The sequence below is a fragment of the Lepidochelys kempii genome, chromosome 7 (genome assembly GCF_965140265.1).
Source record: "Lepidochelys kempii isolate rLepKem1 chromosome 7, rLepKem1.hap2, whole genome shotgun sequence".
NCBI lineage: Eukaryota > Metazoa > Chordata > Testudines > Cheloniidae > Lepidochelys > Lepidochelys kempii.
Genome location: NC_133262.1, coordinates 1155931 through 1175122, shown reverse-complemented (window position 1 = coordinate 1175122; position 19192 = coordinate 1155931). Strand labels below are relative to the sequence as shown.

Here is a 19192-nt window from a genome sequence, read left to right as displayed (position 1 = left end):
GGGGTGTCAGGGATTGCTGGCTCCTGGGGGGACGAAGGGGGCACCCAGCCACGTGTGTGCGGGGTGTGTCAGGGATTGCTGTTTCCTGGGGGGACGAGGGGGAGCTGCCCAGCCTGCCCCCCCCAAGCCTCCAGCTGTTCAGCGGGGGCAGGATGAGAGGGTCAGTGTCTGTCCCAGCCGGGGCCAGCCCCCGCCCTCGCTTCACCCGGGTTGGCGCGGCTGGCGGCTGCCGTGGCCGCGGGGGGAGCAGCGGGCGAGGCCGTCCGAGGCGCGTCTCCCCGCAGGGGCTGGATGGGCCGCGCCGGCCGCGGGCTGCGCCCCCGCATTCGGCCGCGGCTCCGGAGCTCGGCGCAGCGCCCGGCGCGGGCAGGGTTAAGGCGCGGGGTGTTCCCGGCGCTCAGCCGCGCCGCGCGGGGAGCCGGAGCCGAGCCGAGCCCAGCCCAGCCCAGGACAGCCGCGGCGGACCCGCGCCCCGGAGGTGAGAGTCTCCCTGCGCCGGTCCGCGGGGCCGCTTCGTGTGCAGCCGGGCCGGACCGCTGCTCCCCGCCCCGGGACCCCCAGCCCCCCGGGCTGCCGGGACACCCCCCCCCGCGCGCCCCCCCCAGGTCCTCGGGCGCCCCCCCTCGGGCTGCCGGGACACCCACCCCCCCGCGCGCCCCCCCCAGATCCTCGGGGGTCCCCCCTCGGCCTGCCGGGACACCCACCCCCCCGCGCGTCCCTCCCCAGGTCCTCGGGCGCCCCCCCTCGGGCTGCCGGGACACACCCCCCCCGCGCACCCCCCCAGGTCCTCGGGCGCCCCCCCTCGGGCTGCCGGGACACCCACCCCCCCCGCGCGCCCCCCCCAGATCCTCGGGGGTCTCCCCTCGGGCTGCCGGGACACCCACCCCCCCCGCGCGCCCACCCCAGATCCTCGGGAGTCCCCCCTCGGGCTGCCGGGACCCTCCCGCGCGTCCCCCCCCAGATCCTCGGGCGCCCCCCCTCGGGCTGCCGGGACCCTCCTGCGCGTCCCCCCCCAGCTCCCAGGGTCCCCCCCCAACCTCCCCCGGGCTGCCAGGACACCGTCCCCGCCCCCGGGCTGCGGACTCCGGGAAAGTTTCTGCCCCGGCCCCGCCGGTGCCGTGAGCCAGAGGGAGCCCGAGGCGCCCCGGGGTGCGAACCGCTCCGCAGCGGGGCCGGCTGGGCAGGACGCGGGTCCCGGGGGCTTGGCCGGAGCCAGCTGCTCTGAGCGGCTCCCACGGGCCGGGCGGGCTCCCCCGCGGGTGGCGGCCCCAGGGCGGGCCTGGGCTTCGGTTCCGATCACCCCGTCTGGGGTGTGCGCGCCCTGCCCCCCACCCAGTGCCCTGCCCACTAGCTGCTGGGGGGTCTCTGCCCAGCCCCGGCCCCCTCTCCAGCCCCCTGCCCCAGCCCCTGCTACCCCGCGGCCTGCCCCCCACCCCCCCAGCGCCCTGCCCCCCACCCCCCCAGCGCCCTGCCCCCCACCCCCCCAGCGCCCTGCAGGGCTCAGCCCAGGAGCTGCGAGCGGGTCCCAGCCGTGGCGGGCGATCCCAGGGCCTGGTGCAGCGCGGCCCGTTGGCTGTGCCCCGCGGAGGGCGGCGCACGCGGGGAATGGGAAGATGCAGCCCCCGCCCGGCAGAGCAGGGAGCCCAGGGGGGCACCAAGTACCGGGTCGGAGGCTGGCTGAGCACCCGCGTGCTCAGTGCATGGTCAGCGGCCTGGCTCCGCCCCCAACTGCCCATCCCACGCCTGTCAGCTGGGTCAGAGCCTGGGGCTGGGGGCTCTCTGGCTCCAGCTCGGCCTGGGAGGGGCTGCTGGAGGGGGGGGGGTGTCTCTGGCTCGAGCTCAGCCTGGGAGGGGTTGCTGGGGGGGGGGTGTCTCTGGCTCGAGCTCGGCCTGGGAGGGGTTGCTGGGGGGGGGGTGTCTCTGGCTCGAGCTCGGCCTGGGAGGGGCTGCTGGGGGGGGGGGGTGTCTCTGGCTCGAGCTCGGCCTGGGAGGGGCTGCTGGAGGGGGGGGTGTCTCTGGCTCGAGCTCGGCCTGGGAGGGGCTGCTGGAGGGGGGGGGTGTCTCTGGCTCGAGCTCGGCCTGGGAGGGGCTGCTGGAGGGGGGGGGGTGTCTCTGGCTCGAGCTCGGCCTGGGAGGGGCTGCTGGAGGGGGGGGGTGTCTCTGGCTCGAGCTCGGCCTGGGAGGGGCTGCTGGAGGGGGGGGGTGTCTCTGGCTCGAGCTCGGCCTGGGTGGGGCTGCTGGGGGGGGGTGTCTCTGGCTCGAGCTCGGCCTGGGGGGGCTGCTGGAGGGGGGGGGTGTCTCTGGCTCGAGCTCGGCCTGGGGGGGGCTGCTGGAGGGGGGGGGTGTCTCTGGCTCGAGCTCGGCCTGGGAGGGGCTGCTGGAGGGGGGGGGGTGTCTCTGGCTGTAGCCTGGCCTGGCCTGGGCTGCGGGGGGTCTCTGGCACTAGCTTGGACTGGGGCGGTGGGGGCTGCTGTGGGGGGTCTCTGGCTGTAGCTTGGCCTGGACGGGGCTGCGGGGGGTCTCTGGCTCGAGCTTGGACTGGGAGGGGCTGCTGGGGGGGGGGGTCTCTGGCACTAGCTTGGCCTGGGGCGGCGGGGGCTGCTGTGGGGGGTCTCTGGCACTAGCTCGGGCGGGGAGGGGTGTCTGGCCTGCTCTGCAGATGGCAGGAGCCTGGCTGGGTGCTCACAGCACGTCTCCTGGCCGTACAGCTCTGCATCCCGAGAAGCAGGGCCAGCTCCACCCAGGGCAGCCAGGGCCGTGCAGCTGAAGTTGTTTTCCAGCCACCTGGGTGGGCTGCACTGTCCGGCTGGGATTTGGCACCCCCAGCATTGCGGTGTTACCCGTGCGGCTGGCAGCGCGGCTCTGACGCCCCCGGGTGCAGCTGTGTCTCTGGCCGGCTGGGCCCAGGGCTTGGGGGGTGAAATGAGAACACGCCTCCTGCGGAGCCTGGGCTCTGCCCTGACTTGGCTCCAGGAGCTAGCGCCTGCCGCTTTGCCTGGCAGGATGCAGCAGGCAGTCCTTGTGCTCAGCGCCCAGTGGGCTCCTGGGGGAGAGGTGCTGTGTTCCATGGGAGCAGGTGCCTGCCCCAGCCTGGCACAGGTTTCAAGCTGCCGTTGCTGTGCCGGGGGAGCTTTGGGGCAATCCCTGGCAATGGGAGGTGCTGACTCTGCTGCTGGGGGTGCCTTGCTGTTTCCATCCCCCTTTGACATCTTCCCTACGGCGGCCTGCAGCAGCCTGGCTTCCCAGGCATGGGTTCCTCGCCGGGTGCACTGGAGGGAGCCCAAAGCTGAGACCTCAGCAGGGACCCGCCCTCCGGACTTTATGGATCTCTGCGGATGATGCAACTCTCGGCCATGAAGCTGTTCAAGGGGAAGATAAGTGAGCTGGGAACTCCTTGCTGTGGCGATTCTCTGACCGGGGCCTGGGTGTCCATTACAGGCTCATGATGGCACTGGGGGCAGGCCTGGAGACCTCCCCAAAGGAGCAAGACACCCGCCCGCCACTCACTAGGTTGCTGTGGGGGAATCCAGCTGCTGGCTCCCCAGGAGTTTGAAACATCCGGAGTCTGAACAGAGGCCCAGGCACTTCCTGTCTTGGGTCCTGCATCCCCCTCCTGGGGCGGATCCTCTATGTAGTGCCCTGTGCTGAGAGTTTACCCCATGCCGTCCCTGCCCAGTCCCTGGAGCCAGGGCTGACTCCAACATGCAGTCCCTGTGGCAGGCTAACGCTTCAAGGGCCATGTGGCAGGTGCAGCATTAAACACACGCTTTGCACAGACTCTTTCCTGAGTCCTGTGAGAAATGCAGAGCTCTGCATAAACCCGACATGTTGTTCCCTGCCTCAGTTTCCTCACAATTCCAGGGCACCGTCTGGGCTGGGGTCAGGTCCTCTGGAGACACCCAGAGTCCTGCTCCAGTGTCTGGCTTGTGCTCTCTCCCTAGGTCAGCTTGCTTCCTCTGAACTTGCTCCTGCCCAAACTTCCAGGCTCTGGGGGTTCCCAGGGGGCAAAGGCAGCTGGGACTCCCGGCCCTGGCTGGGCCTGGCAGGCAGCTGTTCAGAGAGCTGTTTGCGCCCGCGTTGTCGGATCGCCTCTCTGCTCCCCGCCTCTACCAGATGCATTTTCTGCAGCGGATGGTCCAGAGCCTGGCCCCCTCACGTGCCTTCTCCCCCTTCAGGCAGGAGCTGGTGGAGGGAAGAGGAGCTGCAGAAACTCCAGTCTGAGCAGGGCCAGACCTGAGGCACAAACCACGCACCAGGCAGGAGTGTCCAGCTGCCACAGCAGAGCCCTGCTCCAGAACCGCTGCACCTGTCTGGCTGGGCCAGCGGAACTGACCCGCGAGCGGCTGAGTCTGGGGTGTGTCCTGCCTGTTACTGTAAGACGATGCTAGCGGCTCTGAGTGGGAATCGACCTCTCCCCGCCCTGGGGATCCGTCCCACCGGAGCCAGTGGCCGCCGGGCACTACCGGCCTGGGCCCCCTCCCACAGGGCTTGAGGTGGAATTGCCCTCACAGGAGCATTGCTGCAGCTGTTGGCTGTGGGTGGAGCTGTCTGCCCAGAGCAGAGCCCTGAGGATGCCCCGCTGGGAGGGGGAGCCTCGGTGAGAGGTGCTGCAATGGCTCCCCCCTGAGGTACCATGCCGGTTCCCGCTATGGCAGCCGCCACTGCCAGGTCTTTCTTCTGGGAGGTCTTCCCTCCCATGCCCACCTGCCGGGTGTACTGCAGCCCTGCGTACCAGGACGGGCACCTCTTCGTGGCGGGGGGCTGTGGCCAGGCGGGGCTGCCCCTGGACACCGTGGAGATGCTGGATGTGCTTTCCCAGAAGTGGACGGTGCTCCCTCCACTCCTCACACCCCGGGCCGGGGCGGCTGCTGTGGCCGTGGGGAAGCAGGTCCTGGTGATGGGGGGCATGGATTCCAGACAGAGCCCCCTGGCCTCCGTCGAAGTCTTCAACACAGATGAGGGCAAGTGGGAGAAGGCGGCGGCCCTGGCCCAGCCATCCATGGGCGTCTCTGCCATCGAGAGAGGTGAGCTGGGCGGGGGTATGTCACTGCCTATTTGAATGAAAATGCCCCTTAACTGCTTCTGGGCACCCAGCCCCCTACCCTTTCCCCTGGAGCCTTGGGCATTTGCCTCTGCCCTCCTGCCCACCCCGGGCTCCTGGCTCTCCCCTCCCACTGCTTCGGCCTCATTCCCATCCCCGGCTGCAGGCCTGAAGGGGCAGAGGGCCGTGGCCCCACCGCGGTGGGTGTGGCAGGCAGAGCTGCAGCTCTGAACCGCTGGGGTGTGGCGGGCGGCTCAGCATGTGGCTGGGCCAAGGCAGGGGTCACAGAGCCACGCTGGGTCGGTGCGTGCCAGACAGGTGTCTGTTCTGGGTGCTGGAAGCAGGGGTGTCCCCACCCGCTCCCCAGGCCTGCACCCTGTGCCCGCCCGTCACACAGACCTAGGGGGGGCTGTGCTATGCAGAGCATCCTGGGGAGCCTGTCCCCAAAAGATGGGTGGCCAGGGAGGCCCCGGCCTGCTGCGAGAGCCCTGGGATGGGGCAGTGTCCATGCTCACCTCTGGCCCAGTGGCACAGATGGGAACCAGCAGGCCTGTGCCCCCGGAAGGGAGCCGGTGTCAGGCCGTTCTCGTGGCAGTGGTGCTACCTGACCCCACGTGCCGGGGTGCTTGGCCTCCACCAGGATCCCTGTGGTGATGTGTGCATGCCAGGAGCAGCTCCCTTCCTGCGTGCAGGGCCCTCCGCCCCGCTGCAGCCCCCTCTGCCCTGTGCCTTTGCCTGGGCAGGGCAGCAAGAGGTGGGGTTACAGAGCTGCCCTCACGGGCACCGGGTGAGCAAAGCAGCCAGGGCATGTGGTTGCGAGCGGCTGGGCCCTTAGCCCAGTAGATGCTGCCAAAGGTCCCAGGCCTGAATCCTGGGCTTTCCTAGGATCTGGGGCTAAGGGTGGGAGCGGCACTCCCAAGGGTGCCCTGGCCCATCCCCCGCCGCCGAGGCACCCCACAGTGCATGCAGCAGGCTTGGGCAGAGTGCTTTGGGCTCGGCGGGTTCCCTCTGGCTGGGCTTCTCCCGGAGCCCCATTGCTGCGGGCCCTGGACGGGACATGCCAGGAGCGGCCTCGGCAGGGCCCGAGAGAGAGCGCGCGTGTGCTGCAGATGCCCCCCGGCCCCTGCCATCATCTCGCTGCACAGATGCCCCCCCCGTAGTCTCTCTGCCCCCCCCCATCCTCTCTCGGAGCCTGACCACGGGGCTCATCCCATGGGGGGGAGCCGGCGCTCCGGCTGGCGGGGGTTGTGGTTGCGCGAAGCGGGCAGAATGGGGTTTGCCAGGTGCACGTGCTGTAAAGTTGCTGACTTGTGGGGGGGTCAGGTCACAAGTGCAGTGAGGGGGGGTAGTCTTGGGCTTTCAGTTCAGCACCATCTCCCCCTGTTCCCCCAGCCTCATGCAGCTGCTGCCCCAGAGCTCGGCATGGCCAGTACAACGCTGACACAAGCCAAGCCTAACTCGGTGCTGGGGGTCGGACCCGCACCCAACAGACAAGGGGGAGGCTGCTTTCCTTGTGGAAGTTGGCAGCACTGACTGAGCTGGGTCAGGCTGGAGACACCGGTTCCCCCCTGTGTGGATTGCAGTAGGCGATCCCCTGATCCTGCTGCGCACAGCCCCAGGCCAGGAAAAGCCGGGCGGGAAAGCCATGTTGGCACATTGTTGGGGGCGCTCTCCCCGGGCAGTCGGGGCTGGCCCCCGGGGGGGGGGAGGGTGCTCTCCCTGGGCAGTCGGGGCTGAGCGGGGGGGGCACAGGCGGGTCCTGGAGCCCGAGGTGGCCCCAGAGTCCGGGCTGCTGCATGTTCCCACTCTTAGCTGATGAGAGCTGCCCGGCATTTTCCAGCCGGCCCCCGCTGCCAGGGCAGCGTCCAGAGGGAGCCTGGCCCAGACTGGCAGCCCCTCCATGTGACCTGGGGCACGGCCCTTCGCCTGGCTGGGCTGCCCCTCCCCGCCGCTGGGGACTGGCCCAGCCAGGGGCGGGCGTGAGGGTCTGCAGCAATGGGGCACCCTCCAAACGTAGGCTGAGCCCCTCCGAGGGGTGGTGGCTTCTCCTGAGCTGCTTGCCCGGGGCACCCCAGGGACCTCGGGGGTGAGGAGAGGCTGTTGGCTGGGGCCTGGGGGGCAGGCCTGCAGCCCCTGCTCCCTGGGCCCTGCCCGCTGTGGCTTCGCACGGCAGCCAGAGCAGGGCGGGGGAAGCAGCCTTCGGGCAGATGGCTGGGTTGCCATGGCGTCTCCAGGGAGACGCGCCAGGGAGTATAATTAACTGCCAGGCCCCGGGTCTGGGCTATTTTCAGTGTGTCCGGGGGAGCGGGTGCTGGGGCCGGGCGGGAAACTGCCAGGCAGCAGGTGCCGGGGCCCAGCCCGCTGCCCGCCCCGTGCGGTGCCATCCCCGGGGCTGGCAGGGGCCCCCGCTGCAGGCCTGGGCGCTGGAGGGTGGGGGGAGGCGTGGGGCACTCGCCCCATCAGTGCCCTGGGACAGGCCAGAGCCAGGGTCCGGGACATGGGGTGAGGGGAATTCAGGGGGACTGCAGCTCCCACCCCACAGGCGGGCTCCCCGCTGTGCCGGCCCCGGCACAGGCACCAGCCACCCTTTCCCCAGCCGGCACGACCCCCCCCCCACTGACCCCCATCCGCCCCGGCACCGACCCTGTCCCCCTGCGCCCTCCCCCCGCTGACCCCATCCTCCCCCCTGGCACCGACCCTGTCCCCCTGCGCCCTCCCCCCATTGACCCCATCCTCCCCCCTGGCACCGACCCTCCCGCTGACCCCATCCCCCCCGGCACCAACCCTGTCCCCCTACGCCTTCCCCCCACTGACCCCATCCCCCCCAGCACCGACCCTCCCACCCTGTGCTGTCCCCCCGCTAACCCCATCCCCCCTGGCACCAACCCTGTCCCCCTACGCCTTCCCCCCACTGACCCCATCCCCCCCGGCACTGACCCTCCCACCCTGTGCTGTCCCCCTGCTGACCCCATCCCCCCCCCCCAGCACCGACCCTCCCGCCCTGCGCCCTCCCCCCACTGACCCCACCCTCCCCCCTGGCGCCGACCCTCCCACCCTGTGCCGTCCCCCCCGCTGACCCCATCCCCCCGGCACCAACCCTGTCCCCCTGCGCCCTCCCCCCGCTGACCCCATCCCCCCCGGCACCGACCCTCCCGCCCTGTGCCGTCCCCACGCTGACCCCATCCTCCCCCCCCCGGCACCGACCCTGTCCCCCTGCACCCTCCCCCCATTGACCCCATCCTCCCCCCTGGCACCGACCCTCCCGCTGACCCCACCCTCCCCCCGGCGCCGACCCTCCCGCCCTGTGCCGTCCCCCCGCTGACCCCATCCCCCCCGGCACCGACCCTGTCCCCCTGCGCCCTCCCCCCACTGACCCCATCCTCCCCCCTGGCGCCGACCCTCCCGCCCTGTGCTGTCCCCCCCGCTAACCCCCATCCCCCCCGGCACGGACTCTCCTGCCCTGTGCCCTCCCCCCATTGACACCCATCTCCCCCCCCCCCCGGCACTGACCCTCCTGCCCTGTGCCCTCCCCCCACTGATCCCCCCCCAGCACTGACCCTCCTGCCCTGTGCCGTCCCCCCCCGACCCCCATCCCTCCCCCCCCGGCACTGACCCTGTCCCCCTGTGCTGTCTCCCTTCCTCCCCGGTTTAAGGCCTGCCGTGGATTCGTGGGCTTGCTGCCCCTGGCCGTCCTGTGCCATCGTGCCCTCCTGCCACGGGCACAAGAGCTGCCTCCTGTGCTCCTGGTTGGAGCTGCCCCACCGGGTCCTGGGCTCTGAACTGTGCCCCACTGCTGGTGGCTGGGGCTGCCTGGCTCTGCCAGGCCCAGCACTCTGGGGGGACGTGGGCAGCAGAGCTCAGCGAGCCAGGGCTCCTCAGTCGGCCGCTCACCCCCATTCCCCACCAGCTCCCCGCCGGCTCCCCCGCTCTCTGACGGCCCCCCCATCCTCCGCTGGCTCCCCCCATCCCCCGCTGGCTCCCCTGCTCTCTCACAGCCCCCCAACCCGCGCCAGCTCCCCGCCGGCTCCCCCCATCCCCTGCTGGTTCCCCTGCTCTCTCACACCCCAACCATCCCCCACTCTTTTGCCCCTACCCGGTCCTTGCTTTCCCCCCGTCATTTCCCCTCCTCTCTTGCAGCTGGTTTGGTCTATGCTCTTGGGGGCATGGGCGCAGACACCTCTCCTCAGGCACTAGTGCGGGTCTATGAGCCAGCGACCGCCCACTGGCAGCTTCTGCCCTCCATGCCCACCCCCTGCTATGGGGCATCTGCCTTCCTGCAGGGCAACAAGATCTTCCTCCTGGGTAAGTGGCACCATCTGGCACGGGGACAGTGGGTGAGATGGAGGGTGCATGGGTGCAGCATTTCCCCTGGGGAGCCCCCCACATCCTGTGTCCTGCCCCGCTGCCCACAGCGCCCCCTGCTGGGAGCCCCTCACACCTAGCGCCCTGCTCTGCCCCCACAGTGCCCCCTGCTGGGAGCCCCCCTCAGCCAGCACCCTGCCCCGTCCCCATGGCGCCCCCTGCTGGGAGCCCCTCACAGCTAGCGCCCTGCTCTGCCCCCACAGCGCCCCCTGCTGGGAGCCCCCCTCAGCCAGCACCCTGCCCCGTCCCCATGGCGCCCCATGCTGGGAGCTCCTCACAGCTAGCGCCCTGCTCTGCCCCCACAGCACCCCCTGCTGGGAGAGGCTGGGGCTGGAGCAGCAGGGAACTTCCCCAACAACCAGTGCCCCACCCCCACAGCACCCCCTGCTGGGAGAGGCTGGGGCTGGAGCAGCTGCAGGGGCGTGGTACAGCTCCAGACTCCCAACTGGACTGGGGCAAAATCTCTCCTCATCCCAGGGCTTCGCTGGGCCCTGCCTGTGGGGCGTCTCTTTGTTCACAGCCCCCGTGCCCCAGAAGCCAGCTTGGCTCTTGGCTGCTCTGCTGCAGAAACATTAATAACCTTTAATAAACATGCAAATGAGCCTGGCGAATCTCGGCCCAGATTCCGGCTCTGGGTGCCCAGGGTGTCCCGCAGAGACCTGCCCCCCGCCCAGCCCCCCCCCCCCCCGGGCACAATCCACAGCCCATGGTCTGCAGAGCACATGCAGCCTGGTGTTGACCCCCATTCCTTGTGACAGGGCGATGTGGGGGTGGGGGTGAAGGCCTTGGCAGCCCAGACCCCTCTCAGCATCTCCTCCCCCACAGGCGGGAGGCAGGGCAAGCTGCCTGTCACTGCCTTTGAGGCCTTCGACCTGGAGACAAGGAGCTGGACACGTTATCCCAGCGTCCCCAGCCGGCGGGCCTTTGCCAGCTGCGCCATGGCCGACGGCTGCTTCTTCAGCCTCGGGGGCCTGCAGCAACCGGGACCCCACAACTTCTACTCCCGGCCCCACTTTGTCAACACGGTGGAGATGTTTGAGCCGGAGCAGGGTGAGCTGGCATGAGGATCTTGTGCAGCATGGGCGCCCCGTGTGCCTGGCCAGCTGGGGTGCAAAGAGAGGTGCCCCTAGCCGGGTACCCAGAGAGTTGGAGGGTCCCTCCGACCCAGCTCTGCGCTTAGCTTCCTTGTTCTGTACGTGTCCTGTGACCCGGGGTGGGGTGCAGAAGGAGCCTGGCTCCAACTCCTGGAGTTTGGGGCTTTGAACCTCTGCCGCTGGCCCCACGGCTGAGGCACTGCCCTGTGCCGGGAGGCAGGAACGGCAGGTGGAAATCCCCTCCCAAAGCCCGTCCTCCACTCCCACCCTGTCGGCTGCTCTCTCCCCTGGTAGCAGCGGGGGGGGGGGCCTGCCCCAGCTGTCTCATGCCTGGGGAGGGGGCGGGGGTCCCATTCCTGTGCGCAGAGTTACAGCGGGCGAGTCTCCGGAGGCGTCTGGCCCGGCTCCATCCCTGCTTTCAGACCCATCAGGGAGGCGCGCGGGGAAGGGCCGGGAGAGGGGAAGGTGCCCAGCACCCAGTGAGGCTCTTTTCCCACCCGCTGCAGCAGGACGAGCCTGACCTGCCTCTTTCCTGCAGGGGCCTGGAGCAAGCTGGGCCGCGCCGTGCGCATGCGGGAGAAGAGAGCTGACTTTGTGGCAGGCTGCCTCGGCGGGCGAGTGGTGGTGGCCGGAGGCCTCGGTAACGTGGTGGGAGGGACGGGGGGGGGGTCATGCTTGTGCTCGGGACTTGCTGGAGGGTGTAGCCACTGGCAGGGCTGAGCCAAGTGGCAGCCTCTCGGGGAGGGAGCTGTGAGACAGACCTGCCCCTCCCAGGCCCATGTCAGGGGCCGTGCCATCTCGCACACACTGCTCTGTCAGTAGAGCTGAGTGGCTGGCCCTTCCCCTTCCTCCTGCCACAGGGCACCGAGTTCGAGGGGTTTCTCTGCGGGGCTGAGAGCACCGTGAATCCTGGGTCCCAGTCTCTCCTCTGGCTCCAGGCCTTGTTCCCCCCCGCAGCCCCTGCTCCACCAGTCTCTATTGGAGGCACTGGGATCATCTTGTCGTCGTGCTACCCGTGGGCAGGGTTCCCTCAGGGGCCCCTCCCTGGCCATTCTGGCCCCCCGTGCAGTCAGACTGGAGATGGGCCAGATCCCCAGTTGGGGAGGGTGAGGAAGAGCAGGGACGGGGCCCGACTTTTGCTTCTGTATAAACGTTGGTGCCTTATTAGGTCTCACTAGCTGGCACCCGCTCACGGTGTGGCATCCATCGAGGTGTTCCCCTCACTTCTGTGCCCAGCCGCGGTGACCTCCAGCAAGGCACATGCCCGCTGGAGCCGAAGCTGCTGCAGGGCCAAGGGAGCGCCACACCGCCAGCTGTGCTGTCCTGCTTATTCACCTCCCCGGGGTGGGCCAGGCCTGGGGAAAGTTAGACAGGGATGGAGACAAGGGGGGAGCCCTGCAGGCAGCAGCGCCCCATGTGGGATGTGTCACGAAGCAGGAAGTGGGGAGGACTGACTTGGGAATGTGGGGGGGGGGGTTTACTGGGACTGTCTGCATGGGGGATGGGATCGCAGGGGGTGGCTTCGCTGGAGGAACAATACCTGAGCCCAGGAGGGGGGTTGGGGGCGTGGTGACACCTTTTCACCAGGAAGCTGGACAAAGGCTGGAGGAGGAGCCGGGGGGGGGGGTTTGAGTTTGGAAGCAGACTGGAGAAACAGAAGGAGCCCCAGGACTGGGGTCTAAGCTCCCTGCCCCCCCCACCCCTGATGGACCTAACTGAGGGGCTCCTGTTGTCTGTACCTACAAGCTCTAATTTAAACTGTGTTCCTGTTGTCCAATAAACCTTCCGTTTTGCTGGCTGGCTAAAAGTCGCAGTAAATCGCAACACGTGGGGGGTGCAGGGCCCTGACTCCCCCACACTCTGTAACGGGATGCGAGGCCAGTGCAGAAGTACACCGGCATGTCTCCCGCAGCTGGGCTGGCTGGTTGGGATGGTGCCTCGGAGCCACAGCATTGTCCGAAGGGGATGCTGAGCTCCGGATCTCTGAGGAGACTTTACCTGGCTGGTGAGCAGTCAGCAGCCTGGAGCTGAGTGCTGGGTGCCAGCTGAGGAAGGCAGGCTTTGCCTTTCCAGCAAAGTGAAATCACTGGCAGCTGCTGGCTGCAGCTATCGTGGGCTGCTGTTCGTGGGAGGGCGCTGTTGCCGCTCTCCAGGGAGTGCCTGGTGTAGGGGGGATACAGCAGCATAGTTGGATAGGGGGCACTGTTCAGCTACTTTCTGCAGGCCTGTGTCTAGGAGGAACACCTAGTTGTTCCTGGTCTCTGCCCCTCTCGGCTCGGAGAACTGGACCAGGGCAGGGGAGGAGCGCACTGGTGTGGGGCAGATGGGTGCTCCCTGGCTCTCCCAGCAAGGGTCTGTTAACTTGGGGAAAGCAAACAGCTGAATTTCTACAACGTGCTGCAGCAGACACAGGGCAGAGCTGCTCTTTGTGGGCAGCCCAGGTGCCTTGTAGTGTCCTGCGATGACTATAAGGTGTATAGAAAGCTGGCTAGATCGTCTGGCTCAACGGGTAGTGATCAATGGCTCCATAGCTAGTTGGCAGCTGGTATCAAGCGGAATGCCCCAAGGGTCGGTCCTGGGGCCAGTTTTGTTCAATATCTTCATAAATGATCTGGAGGATGGTGTGGATTGCACTCTCAGCAAATTTGCAGATGATACTAAACTAGGAGGAGAGGTAGATACGCTGGAGGGTAGGGATAGGCTACAGAGGGCCCTAGACAAACTGGAGGATTGGGCCAAAAAAAATCTGATGAGGTTCAACAAGGACAAGTGCAGAGTCCTGCACTTAGGACGGAGGAATCCCATGCACCGCTACAGACTAGAGACCGAATGGCTTGGCAGCAGTTCTGCAGAGAAGGACCTAGGGGTGACAGTGGACGAGAAGCTGGATATGAGTCAACAGTGTGCCCTTGTTGCCAAGAATGGCATTTTGGGATGTATAAGTAGGGGCATTGCCAGCAGATCGAGGGACGTGATCGTTCCCCTCTATTCGACATTGGTGAGGCCTCATCTGGAGTACTGTGTCCAGTTTTGGGCCCCACACTACAAGAAGGATGTGGAAAAACTGGAAAGCGTCCAGTGGAGGGCAACACAAATGATTCAGGGACTGGAACACATGACTTATGAGGAGAGGCTGAGGGAACTGGGATTGTTTAGTCTGTGGAAGAGAAGAATGAGGGGGGATTTGATAGCTGCTTTCAACTACATGAAAGGGGGTTCCAAAGAGGATGGATCTAGACTGTTCTCAGTGGTAGCAGATGACAGAACAAGGAGCAATGGTCTCAAGTTGCAGTGGGGGAGGTTTAGGTTGGATATTAGGAAAAAACTTTTTCATTAGGAGGGTGGTGAAACACTGGAATGCGTTACCTAGGAAGGTGGTGGAATCTCCTTCCTTTTGAGGTTTTTAAGGTCAGGCTTGACAAAGCTCTGGCTGGGATGATTTAGTTGGGGATTGGTCCCGCTTTGAGCAGAGGGTTGGACTAGATACCTCCTGAGGTTCCTTCCAGCCCTGATAGTCTCGGATTCTCTGATTCTCCTGCTCTGTGATGTGTGGCACAGCCAGAGCCGTTCCTATTCAGTGGGAACAATGAGCTCTGCAAATGGACAGAAAAATCGATTTGGTTCCATTCCTGGCTCTTTTGTGCCGGGTAAGTTACCCGCGCAGTGTGGGGGCTGGGAGATGGGCAGCAGCGCGGCGGGACTCGGATCTACAGGCAGCTTGTGAAAGCTTTTCATCTCCCACTTGTTCACAGCTCAGCACCCCGCACAGCGTGTGAGAGTGACTGGCACAGTGGGGAGCAGTACTTCGTCGCAGTCTCCTCTTGCGCCCCTCTCGCAGCTGTGCAAAGCACTAGTGTGAACGCTGTGTAAGGGACAGAATTCACCTCAGGAAATACACCACCTTAACTCTGCCCCCCGTGCTCATCTGCAGAGCTCCCTGCCAGACCTCTGTCCTCCCGCGATCTCAGTCCCACAATGCTGGCGGACGGGGAGTTGGGGGCAAGGCCCTGTGATAGCGCACATCCTCAGAGTCCTAAGGTGTTCATGGAGTGGATGGTGCGGCGGGGCCCGCGGTACAGCGCGATCCCTCGGCCCTGTGGGGATGGCTGAGGGGATGGTGCGGGGGGCCCGCGGTACAGCGCGATCCCTTGGCCCTGTGGGGATGGCTGAAGGGATGGCGTGGGCAGGGACCAGCTGTGGCATTCAATTTTAAGAACATGGAACATGAACTGGTAGGGACCCGCAGGGCTCTGATCCCTGCCCTCACATCCCAAGCCGCCCTGTCAGACAATCTCACGCAAATGTGTCCAGTTATCTCTTAAAACTAGTTATGTTGTTTCATAGAATATGAGGGTTGGAAGGGACCTCAGGAGGTCATCTAGTCCAACTCCCGGCTCAAAGCAGGACCAATCCCCAATTAACTCATCCCAGCCAGGGCTTTGTCAAGCCGGGCCTTAAAAACCTCAAAGGAAGGAGATTCCACCCACCTCCCTAGGTAACGCATTCCAGTGTTTCACCACCCTCCTAGTGAAAAAGTTTTTCCTAATATCCAACCTAAACCTCCCCCACTGCAACTTGAGACCATTACTCCTTGTTCTGTTACTTGCTACCATTGAGAACAGTCTAGAACCATCCTCTCTGGAACCACCTTTCAGGTAGTTGAAAGCAGTTATCAAATCCCCCCTCATTCTTCTCTTCCACAGACTAAACAATCCCAGCTCCCTCAGCTTCTCCTCATAAGTCATGTGTTCCAGTCCCCGAATCATTTTTGTTGCCCTCCGCTGGACTCTTTCCAATTTATCCACATCCTTCTTGGAGTGTGGGGCCCAAAACTGGACACAGTACTCCAGATGAGGCCTCACCAATGTCGAATAGAGGGGAACGATCACGTCCCTCGATCTGCTCGCTATGCCCCTATTTATACATCCCAAAATGCCATTGGCCTTCTTGGCAACAAGGGCACACTGCTGACTCATACCCAGCTTCTTGTCCACTGTCACCCCTAGGTCCTTTTCTGCCGAACTGCTGCCTAGCCATTCGGTCCCTAGTCTGTAGCGGTGCATGGGATTCTTCCGTCCTAAGTGCAGGACTCTGCACTTGTCCTTGTTGAACCCCATCAGATTTCTTTTGGCCCAATCCTCCAATTTGTCTAGGTCCCTCTGTATCCTATCCCTACCCTCCAGCGTATCTACCACTCCAACTGGGTGGCTGTCCCAAAGCTGCCCCCTCTAATGGATATAGCCTTCCAGTGACCACCCTGACATATTCCTGGCCAGTTTGTCCCCTTGGTTCTTGGGCCAACTTTGTCCTTGAGCTTTAATAGCTCTTTGTCCTCCCTGGTGGGTCTCTAGCTCTGAGCTCCCCTCTCGGTCTTCTCACTGCTGGGCCAAAAAGCTAAGCTGTCCCTGTCTCCTCTCATGAGATGCTCCCCATTCTTCTGCACCGGATCCAGTTTAAGTTCCTCTTTCCTGACCGCAGGTGCCCAGAGCTGCACACAGCATCCCAGCGGAGGGCTAGCCTGTGCCTTGCCCAACGGCACTCAGACTTCTCTGTCTTCACAGCTGAGGCTTGCCTTTTTCACAGTCATGTCCCACTGGTGGCTCTTAACCTGTGACTGACCCACACCCAGGTCTCTCTCCTCTGTTGCTGCCCATTGATGGTTTAATGTCTCATCTCTTGCAGGGAACCAGTCATTCCCCCTGGGCTCAGTGGAAGGATTTAGCATACCAAGGAAGAAGTGGGAGCTGCTGCCCCCCATGCCCACTGGTCGTTGCTCCTGCTCCAGCTACCAGGCCCCAAGCCTGCTGTTTGTGATCGGAGGGGTGGCGCAGGGCCCCAGCGGCGCAGTCGAGGCTCTCTGCCTGCGGGAAGGGGCCTGAAGGGAGCCCCCGGCAGAAGGATCCCACCAACAGAGCTGAGGGCAAAGTGCCTGAAGCTGGCGACGGGTGCCATGCAGAGCAAACTCTTTGGAGCTGGTGTGTAGCTCGTAGTTACTGACTCGGGGCACCAAAGCAGTGACGTCGTCTTTTGCTCGTTAGGCTTTCAGAAGCTGAAATTAGTTTTCTAGTGTAGCTCAGAGATGGGAGCAGTCGGTCTGTGCGTGGGGGACAGGAGAGAACCAGGGCAGGGCAAGCCGCAGAGGAGTCTGGAAGGAGTGTCAATGCCAGGGGGTGGGGTGGCGCCCCAGAGTAGCTGAAGGGACTTCGCGATCCTGGGGAATCCAAAGCTGGCTCTCCGGTGTCAGGTCCTGTTGCGAACACTGCACTTCAGGGCAGCCGCCGCCTCGTTCATGGAGCTCCAGGGTCCATCTGTCTGTCCCTCAGCAGTCTCTTGGGAGGAGAGCCAGCCCCTGGGTGGGGGAGCTGGTTTGAGCTGCCTGTTGTCCAGTGTGAATGTCTGTGCTGTCTTTGTGCAGATGTGTCTTATGCTGCGCAGTGAGGAGCACCGGTGACTCGCGGGAGGCCAGAGCAGAGCAGGGAGTGCTGTATTGTTGTAGCCCTGGTCTGTGTCCCATGTAGCACATATGGTGCCCCGTAGCTCAGTGCCTAGGAGGTGCTGTAGCCCCTCAAATAAATGAAACAAGTGGAATGTGACTCTTGGTGAAGCCGTGTCCATCAAGGTCTCTCCTGCTGCTTGATCTGACAGTGCCGGAGTCCGCAGGGCAAAGTGCCTCTGCTTGTTCCTGGAGGCGCCCCTGGAAGCCACTCAGGGTCAAGCCCTCAGTGAGAGTGAAGGGGCGTCCGTTCTCCCTGCTCCAAGGAGGTTTGAGACCGTTACTGAGAGGGGACCAGGCCCTGAGATTCCACCACAAGGAACAGGCAGTTCAGAAACGCCATCTGGCCTAAGCAGTACCAAGTACGTCAGTGTCACTCAGCCCTTATGGGTGCTGTGAATCTCAGCTGGCACATTCCTGATGGTGAATTACAACAAACGCCACCTCTGACCGGACCTCAGTGAGTCACAACAGAGGGTGCCAAATTCAGGATGAACTGCTGAGTAATGGGGCAGAGACACCCTGGACTGGTGGCTAATCTCCCATAGGATATACCAAACCAACCACAAAAGTAAACTTCTGTTTCACCACACTGGCTAACAAGAAGTTATAAAAGCAGTTTCCTTAGGCATCCCAGTCCTTGTATTACCACTAAAAACTGGATTTAAAGATGAGTGATTCTTTACAACCAGTCTCATCAAATAAAAGCTTCTTCTGATCCCAAAGGATCTGCCACACACCCAGGTCTATATATAACTTACATCTTACCCAAAAATCACGCTGATGCCAATCCTTTAGTATCTCAAGGTTTATTTATAGGAAGGAAGGAAGGTGAGAGTTAAAATTGGTTAAAGGAATCAATTACATACAATGGCAAAGTTCTTGGTTCAGGCTTGTTGCAGTGATGGAATAAACGGCAGGTTCAAATCAAGTCTCTGGAGAACATCCCCAGCTGGAATGGGTCTTTCAGTCCTTGTTTCAGAGCTTCAGTTTGTAGCAAAGTTCCTCCAGAGGTAAGAAGCAGGACTGAAGACAAAGTGGAGGGGTTTCCAGGGCCTTTTATAGCTTTTGCCATGTGGAGGGAAACCCATTGTTCCTACTGTGGAAAATTATGGCACCAAGATGGTGTTTGGGGTCACATGGGCAAGTCACATGTTTATGCCCCATTTTGCTCAATCACTGCAGGAAGCCATTAACTGCACTCCAGACAGCAGTTTACGTGACAGTCCACGCAGTGCAGATGGGCATCTCCCCTGGTCCGTTGTCAGCCAAGTGTTTCTTGATGAGCTACTTAATTTGAACAGTCCCTCCGAGACGTGCTGGGTGCTACCTTGTGGGCGGTACCCCACGGGCCAACATTTGAAATCCAGGTATAGAGCCAATAATTATAACTTCAGATACAAAAATGATACAGGCACCGTCTGAGCATGCCTGCTGCGAAGCCTCCCCTGGGACATCGGGCCGCCCCCGGAAAGGAGTGGCACCCCTGTCCACTGCTGGAGCTGGGGCACCAGGCCAGCCCCCTGGTCCTGGCCATGGTGCCCAGCAAGTGGGTGGCCTGCAGCACGAGGTTTTCATACCAAGAGTTGTAGTGCTGGTGTTTGGATGTTTGGGTGTTTGGATGGTAAGGCAGGGCCTTTGTTTTTGAGGATAAACAGCACAGGCTAGTAGGCAGCCACCTGACTCCTGCGGGGCTGCATATTCCTGGAAAGCTGCTGGTGACGTGTATGATGGGTTGGACCCCTTGGGAAGCCCCCTGATGTGCTGAGATACCACTGAGTCTACCTGTTCTGCCAGCCTGAGCCCTCTTTAGCCTGTCTTGCTGAGCCCGGTGATTAAAGCCTCCTCCAGCACACAGGCAGGGCCCCACCCAGCCGCAGATCAGCTCTGGGAAGACTCAGCTTCCGGGACTTGGTCCAGCATCAGATGTCCACCTCCCTTGGAGGGCAGACCCACAGATCTATTATGAAATTCGCCCCCTCCCTCAATGTGGGGAGAGGTGTGCACACTTCTTACTCCCCTGTTAGAAATGACAGAAACTGGGTTTAATAATAAACAAAAGAAATATATTAACTGTAAAAGGCAGCTGTTAAGCAGTAACGGGGGGTAGCAAACAGAACAAAGCTGATCACGGAGCAAATGAAACAAAAGCTGCAGACTGATCTTAACGCACTCGACAGGCAGGGTACAAATTAACAAATT

The 19192-nt window shown here is 63.8% G+C and overlaps 1 protein-coding gene across 1 annotated transcript; it reads left to right on the top strand.

The window, feature by feature from the left end:
- The first annotated feature begins 353 nt into the window (after nt 1-353).
- Nucleotides 354-17090, top strand: KLHDC8B (kelch domain containing 8B). The gene is made up of 6 exons (XM_073350833.1): nt 354-478; nt 4176-5024; nt 9179-9343; nt 10229-10453; nt 11036-11137; nt 16180-17090. Exons 2-6 carry the CDS (start codon nt 4634-4636, stop codon nt 16374-16376), a joined length of 1080 nt encoding a protein of 359 aa, XP_073206934.1. The 5' UTR covers nt 354-478; nt 4176-4633; the 3' UTR covers nt 16377-17090.
- Nucleotides 17091-19192: the final 2102 nt, after the last annotated feature.

What these genes read in the sequence shown, in the direction of transcription:
- KLHDC8B (XM_073350833.1), top strand. Translation starts at nt 4,634, where the DNA reads ATGCCGGTTCCCGCTATGGCAGCCGCCACTGCCAGGTCTTTCTTCTGG. An exon ending in GATGTTTGAGCCGGAGCAGG is followed by an intron (nt 10,454 to 11,035) that starts GTGAGCTGGCAT and finishes TCTTTCCTGCAG; the next exon opens with GGGCCTGGAGCAAGCTGGGC. An exon ending in GGTGGTGGCCGGAGGCCTCG is followed by an intron (nt 11,138 to 16,179) that starts GTAACGTGGTGG and finishes CATCTCTTGCAG; the next exon opens with GGAACCAGTCATTCCCCCTG.